This window comes from Lactuca saligna, chromosome 1 (assembly GCF_052625555.1).
Source record: "Lactuca saligna cultivar CGN05327 chromosome 1, ASM5262555v1, whole genome shotgun sequence".
NCBI lineage: Eukaryota > Viridiplantae > Streptophyta > Magnoliopsida > Asterales > Asteraceae > Lactuca > Lactuca saligna.
Window position 1 is genome coordinate 114496609 of NC_136417.1, and position 7887 is coordinate 114504495.

At 33.0% G+C, this 7887-nt stretch overlaps 1 protein-coding gene and 1 long non-coding RNA gene across 2 annotated transcripts; one reads left to right on the plus strand and one right to left on the minus strand.

Annotated features, from left to right (window-relative positions):
- Positions 1–698: 698 nt before the first annotated feature.
- On the plus strand, positions 699–3942 carry LOC145043563 (protein RETICULATA-RELATED 4, chloroplastic-like). Its single transcript, XM_078992261.1, has 8 exons — positions 699–1376; positions 1508–1576; positions 1714–1845; positions 2009–2062; positions 2148–2192; positions 3131–3270; positions 3507–3632; positions 3724–3942. Exons 1-8 carry the CDS (start codon positions 846–848, stop codon positions 3770–3772), a joined length of 1146 nt encoding a protein of 381 aa, XP_078848387.1. The 5' UTR covers positions 699–845; the 3' UTR covers positions 3773–3942.
- A 1544-nt stretch (positions 3943–5486) lies between these two features.
- LOC145043573 (uncharacterized) lies at positions 5487–7671 on the minus strand. Its single transcript, XR_013681068.1, has 2 exons — positions 7485–7671; positions 5487–6885 (listed from the first exon to the last, which is right to left on the minus strand). It is a non-coding gene; the product is annotated as an uncharacterized LOC145043573 (long non-coding RNA).
- Positions 7672–7887: the final 216 nt, after the last annotated feature.

Below are 7887 nucleotides of genomic sequence, written 5' to 3' on the forward strand. Positions count from 1 at the left end.
AAAAAATATTTGACAATTTCAAAAAGCATTTTTTAAAATATTTTTTTTATTAGCTTCAACAAAACCATCAAAAAAGATTTGAAAAGTATGGTGGAATAACACTAAATTAAATTACTTCAAAGTGAAGAGCGATCAAAACTTGAAGATATTTATCAATTTAAAAATTTAAAAAGAAATTCACATATAATGATATTAAGACTTGTCCTTCCTATACCATGTGACTAATTCGTCCCTTCCTCCTTCATGATCATTTTAGCCCCATTGCCTACCGTTCCTTTGTCTTCATCCCCTTCGATTTGGCATTGACAACCATCCCTTATTATTATTATTATTATTATTATTATTATTATTATTATTATTATTATTATTATAACTATTCAACATATATAAATCAAAAGATAATTAGACTAATTAATATTATTTTCTCACATTGGATTAAAATAACATCAACAACAAAATCGAGTAACCTCTTAACTATTGCTTGTATTTTGATACCCTATTTAATACTTTCATGAAAGTTGAAAGACATTTTTGACATTTACCCTCATATTTCTCCATGAGTCGTCTACAAAGTCTAATATTAATATGATTATGAAATAACTATGAGTAAGATGAAAGGTCAATCATCGTGACATTGTTTTCTATTTTTGTAGTTGGAATGAATCTTTATATATTATGTGGTGCAAAGCAAACCAAACTACCAAAGGCTAAAAGACGACGGTTGACCAGAAAAAGATACTTCACTCCAAACAATGGCGATGATCCTCCATTAACACACACACACCGATACTCCAATTCTCTCTCTCTTGACAGCAAAGAAGAGAGAGAAACCCTCTTTCTCTCTCATGGCAGTCACCACCTCCACTCCCATTCGATCTTTCTTTATCCAATCACCGAACAGCCACCACCGCCGTCACAGTCACCACCGCCACCATACTCCCCTCAATCTCAAAATCGTCACCCAAACTCGCAAAACCCATCTCTCATTTACACTTAATAAGCTCCACAACCGTACTCCCCCACTAACAATCGCTTATTCCGGTGGAAATGGCGACGACGGTGTCGGTGGAACCGGAGGAGGAGGAGGTGGTGGTGGTGGTGGGGATGATGATGACGCAGGAGAGAAAAACAAATCCGAGGCGTTTCTTGTACTAGCTGAATCCGGGAGATCGTTGGAAAGTATTCCAAAAGACATTGCGGCATCGATCGATGCCGGAAAGATACCCGGATCGATCGTGAAGAGGTACTTGGAACTGGAGAAGTCCGCCGTGTTCCGATGGTTGCTTCAGTTTAGTGGGTTTAAGGAACGATTGCTTGCTGATGATCTTTTCTTAACTAAAGTTGGAATTGAATGTGGTGTTGGCATCTTCACTAAGGTTTGTTCATGACTTCATGTTCTTCCTCTGTCAATTTGCTTAAATTACGAAAATTTAAGATGGATTTAATATATATTTGTTACAAAGATCTCTAATTTCTCTCTTGTTCTTAAAAAATGGTGGTGTTGTAGAGTGCTGCAGAGTTGGAAAAACGAAGGGAAAATTTCACCAAGGAGCTCGATTTTGTTTGCGCTGATGTGGTATGTATTTCAATCTACAAATTTATTGTAATTTGCGTTAACGAATTTGATGTCTTGAAGAACTTATTTTTGTTAGTTGTTAATTGTGAAAAAATTTTAGAATCAATAATATGTTAATTAATAAAAGTTTGTTTCAGATAATGGCGATAATTGCAGATTTCATGCTTGTATGGCTTCCAGCTCCTACGGTTTCTCTTAGACCACCGATTGCAGTCAGTGCTGGAGTTGTTGCCAAGTTCTTCTCTGGATGCCCCGATAATGCTTTTCAGGTTCTTCATTCTTTTTTAAACGCCTTTCACTAATTTATTATTTCTCTCTCCAAAACTATAATAATTTATGTTTGACAAAAAAGTTGCAATGAGTGCGGTTTTAATTTTAATTTTTTTTAGAAATTGATATTGAGTTAAATTGACTATTTTACCCCATATATAGGTTGCTTTGGCTGGTACATCCTATTCATTCTTGCAGAGAATGGGAGCCATAGTGGTATGTTTGTATGATATGATTTTTTATTTAATTAATTTTTCCTTGAAATTATGAAGCTTTAAATATTTTGATTTGGTTTTTGTAGCGTAATGGGGCGAAGCTGTTTGCTGTTGGAACCGGTGCATCACTTGTAAGTCATCACCGTAAATATGTTCTAGTAAATTTTAATATGACAAATTTTTTTTTTTTTTGAATACTTTCTAATCGTTACATAATACATACATCTTTGGCAGATTTAGAAATTATCCAGATTTAAAATCATGCACAAAATACTTATTTATCTAACTAAATTAACATGAGATTGCAAAAATAACACGAGATTGAAGGAGTGTATTTACGTCTTTTGCATACTTTTTGCGTGAGGACAAAAAGTTAAGAATTTTTGTACTACTGACATCGGAGTGAGTCCAATACATGAACACAGTATAGATAGACCTATTCTATCTGTTTTATAGGTTTTTTATATGAGAAATTAAATATCTACAAATCATTCTACCTTTTGTTTCTACAAATCATTCTACCAATTTAAATAATGATATGTGTCATATTAGTATCCTAAAATATCTTTAAATTTCATTAAATGAACATTAAATGTTACACATGTCATCATTTAATTGGGTAGGATAATATGTAAGAATAAAATATAGAACGATATTTAATTTCTTTTTTTAGGAATTTTCTAATATGTGTCCTAAGGACACATATAAGAACTATTAAATATCATAAATATTATCATAATTAAATGTGAAATTTATTTATTATAAGGAATATTGCCATAATTAAATGTGCAATAAATTATTCCTTATAATAAATGAATTTCACATTTAATTATGGTAATATTTATGATATTTAATGCTTCTTATATGTGTCCTTGGGGCACATATTAGAAAATCCCTCGTTTTATATATACTTCTTGATGCACTAATGACGATTGATCAATAAATTATCGTAAGGTAGAAATTGTGAAATTTTAAATTTTGTTATGATGTGTAATACTAGTGATAATCATTCATTTATACTTTTGAGTTTTGGTTTTGTAATGAAAGTTATACTTTTATTTTATATCAGGTGGGAACTGGTGTAACAAATTTATTGATAAACGCAAGGAAGGCCATTGATAAATCTTATGCTGTTGAAGCCGAGGATCTCCCCATTTTATCAACAAGTGTTGCTTATGGTGTCTATATGTCGGTTTCTAGCAATCTTAGGTATACTTTCATAACACTCTTTAACTCATTAACTATTTTAATTTTATAGATTTTTTTAGTCATTACGTGAAACTACTTTGCTATTTCATGTAAAGGTTTAAAAGACATTATTCTATTCCTCTTGCCTTCTCTGTTTTTTTGTATTTAAAATCTTTTAAAAAAGGCCAAATGCAAGAAATATCAATGTGCTATTTCAATTATGTACATGGTTTTGAGTTTTTCTTTTTATTGTACAGGTACCAAGTATTGGCAGGAATAATCGAACAGAGAATGTTGGAGCCATTGCTACACCAACAAAAGCTCGTATTGAGTGCCATTTGCTTTGCAGTCCGAACAGGCAACACGTTTTTAGGGTCATTAATGTAATAAATCTTGAAATTTTACACATTTTGTTACTAAAAAACTTATTTTAATCTCCTCCCTACTAATTCTTAATTATTATTTCCTCAACAGGTGGGTGGATTATGCACGTTGGATCGGAATTCAAAGGAGCAGGGAGTGATCAAAGGATCTTTGGATGTTTACTGTTGTTTTCACTATTCGGATTATGTACATGCATGCAAGGGTACATGGTTAAATAATGATAATTTGTCATTTGGATCACATTTCTACACTTGTGTGATGGATGTACATTTGTTTGTAGAGGTTATTTAAAGTATTTCATTGGCCAAACTTTCTTGTTATCTTATGGTATTTCGGAAGGTATTTTTGCTATTTTTGATGAATTTATAACAATAACCGTCTTCCCATTATGGGAAATCACAATTCGAACACAAGGACATGACTACAAAGCCCTGTTCCATCACATCCTTGGGTTGATATTAGCATGGAATTTGTGATGGGTTACCCTCTTTGTGGCTGTTGATCATTTTTTTTTAAGATGGTGCACTTTATTCCATGTAAAAAATAACAAATATAGTTAATGTTGCTCGAATATTCTCTTGGGATGTCTATCATTGCATGGTGTTAGGGGTTGGATTTTGCATCCAGCATCGTGCATCTTGAACACGTTTAAGATCTTAAATCTTTTTTATCTAACAATTTTGAATATTACTATTTTTTATTCATTTATTTTATAGAGACGAACCAATTATGAGTAAATAAGACCAAATCAACCAAACAAGTCAACGAATGTTCAAGAGAAAAGATCAAGGATAATCCTAGATTTCTAGCAAAGTTTGTTGTTGCTTGCTTTGTATAAATAGCAGATAAGATGGCACAATAACATACACTATTGACACTATTATTACTGATTAATCTTTGTAGTCCCCTTTTTTGATACTCTTTGACTCTTTGTAGTTCCCCTTTCAGATACTCTGTGCTTATAATCGTTATTAATAAAAGAAATAAAGGTAATGTGACTTTGTCACCTTCCGAGGTTTTATGTCGAAACAGTGGGTTTTCCTCGAAAGATCCGGCGTCGTTTGCTTTCTCTAATGTTCCAACATCTCAAAACACTTGACAAACATTACACCACTTAAAACGAATTTGGTTAATATAACTTTATTTATTTTTTTGACCAAAACAATTTGGCACCCATTGTAGGGCAATCACATTTAAATCGACAAGAGTATTTTAATTTTTGATCATCTTTGAAAATTTCCAGTAACATTCCTCAAAGAGGAGGGAGTCGTTCTCTCCCAACCCACTGAACCTACTGTCTCATCAATTTTTATCTTTTCTTTTTCTTCATCTTTTCCAACCCAAAACACACAAAAATTCTATCTTTTTCAACCCACTCAATTAAAAAAAAAAAAATACAAAACAACAAAAATACAAGTTTTAAAACATATGGTACAAGAGAAAATGAGAGAAAGAAAATATAGAGATGATGAGGTGGGTTAGTGAAACCAATTAACCAACCTGTTGATGCGGGAGTGGTACCTCCGGTAAAGCTATTGCTAATTAAAATTTTACCTCTAATTGTTTTGTATTTTTTTCAATTGAATGGGTTAAATGAGTTCAAAAAAATAGGGTTTCCGTGTGTTGTGAGTTGGGAAAGATAAAGAAAAATAAAAGAGAAAAAATGATATGATAGTGAGTTCAGTGTGTTAGGAAGGAATGACTCCCTCCTCCCTCATAATGTTGACCCTACCAAATTCAACTTCCAGCACCATCCCTATCATTTCTTTTGCAACCAACCTTCATCCACCACTCATAATGAGTAATCCTCCAAAAAAGAATAGAGATGCTTATAGGAAAATGACATTCTCTAGTATGAGAAGTGAGATGACTTAGTAAGCTCATATTATGATCTCCAATAACGAGATATTCTCAATGTTTTTATAGATGAAACAAGAAAATGGATAACACAGAAAACCAACAAGATGCTGCTTGAGCAAATAGAGAAGTTAAAATTTGAAATAAGAAGACACGTTGAATCTATACCACCTACATCTTCATTCATGCGACCCAGGATCCTGAATTTTAAGACGGGTAGATCTTTAGAGAATCATATAAAGGATACTCTTCCTATGTAGGCTGCAATCATGGCAATGCTCGAGCTAACTCTCTCCAAGATCTTGGAAGAATCTCCAATACACCCTTTCAAACCCAAAAACGACAAGGACTCTTAAATTGCAAAATGAATAGCAGGATTGAGGAGGATGTGTCGACTTCACCTCCACATCTTCAAGATCATTCATATCATCCATACTTAAACAAAGCACATCTGTTTTCACAAACAACTCATTAAGTTTAAAGTCCAATACTTCACCTTTATTTGATATCAACTACTTTGCTGTTACTATAAGATTCATCTCATTGTAGTTATCATCCATAAACTCAGACGCATTTCCAATATAAAATTCTTCAAGTTTGACCAAAATTTTCAAGACACCCTATTCTATATGAGGACCACCACAATAGCTCAGATCAAGTAGCCTTAGCCTCTTTAAATTTCTGACTGTGGAAGGTAACCATAGAATTAACAAAGCTTAGCACTTCTAGATTCAACATATTTCCAATAGAAGAGCAATCAAACATCCTTAATGAACATTCATGGAGATGAATCACTCGAAAGTTGGTGGAGCATTGAGGTGATGAGGGAAGCATTGGATACTTCATTTTATCGTATGATATAACCTGGAGCTTTTCCATTCCTTCATAAAAGTCTTGAGGAAACCTCAACGACTTATCTACATGCATAAGTTTAATCCGCTATAACTACCTCAACCATATAATTAAACATTTTATTTTCTTTAGCAACCTTCTTCAGTCTTTGCATCATTGTGGTCTTCCCCACTCCACCTATTCCACATAACGCTATCATGTGGGATGTGTTGTTTGGTTCAAGTGCTTTCAAGTAAAAGTTTTTTCTCTTGACAACTAGGAACGTTTTTTACTTTTGCATCGATCTTTTCTACTTTTTCCAACCAACTCCTAACTTGATATGAAATCTCAAGACGAGTTCTAATGTTCCTGTCCAAGTGGTCTTCTTCAGTTTGTCTTGCAGCATCCAACTCCCTCATTTTTCTACTCGTATCCCTCACATGTTTTGTGCTGGAAATGAAGTAGCACAAATGTTTCTTAACAGGTTCCATAAGTGTCTCGGCAACTGGTTTAAGAATGACATTAACATCATCCATTGTTGGAAATTCTTACTTGTGTAAATACCTACATAGTAACCAACAATTTGTGAGATGAAATTTGATGAAAATTTGTAATGGATTGGGCATTTAAATGCATCCTATATTCATTCCATTGAGTAAGCTTTGATGTAATCGTAATATAAGTCCATCTCATGATCTAAAATGAATTTAAAGATAAAGCTTAAAAAAAATTAAAGCTAGATAATGGTAGTACTAGGAATCAAAAAAATGGTTTATCATTGATTAATTAAAAAAAAAAAAACCAAACTATGATTATTTTAAAGAAGATGATAGTGATTACATATGTTAGATGCGTGAAGTCTTCATTTTTTCCATGGAAGACTTTAATAACATAGATAAAGGTGGATAGATCTTGAACAGATGAAGGAAATGGGAAAAATATATTTTATGCGATACTGTGGTATCAAATACCCTAAAAAGTAAAAAAACAATAACCCAGATCCCTTCACAAAAATGGATTTTATAGAGGCACCTCTTCAATCAATCTCAATAGAAAGATAAATATAATACATGATGCAAAGCTACTGATTCTTTAATAGAGCCAACAAAGAAACTTAATTTCCTAGGCGATGATACAAGAGTTTGCAAAGCAATATTTCGTACATGAGCAACCTGATACGTGTCTGGACTCTGGTTGTGTTAAAAATAATCCAGCTACATTCAGAGGACTCAAGAACCACAGCCCCCTACCTTTGTCGCAGAATTAGTGAATCGGAATCTGGGAAAGAAAAAAGAGACGTTGGAAGTTGGAAGAAATGATTGAATGGGAATGAGATTAATTAGGTCTTCGTAATGGAGACTATCGAGTGATTCTGATTTCCGGGCCGGATGTGTGCGTGCGTGTGTAAATAAAAAAAAAAAAAAAAAAAAAACTAGTCCATTTTCATATTTTGGGCTAAAAATAGCCAATTGCATGGCCCAGTTATGCATTTTGCTTAAAAGTTTACCCAAAACTATAACCAAATAATATTATTTCTAGTTCTCATATTTGAGATCTTACGAGATT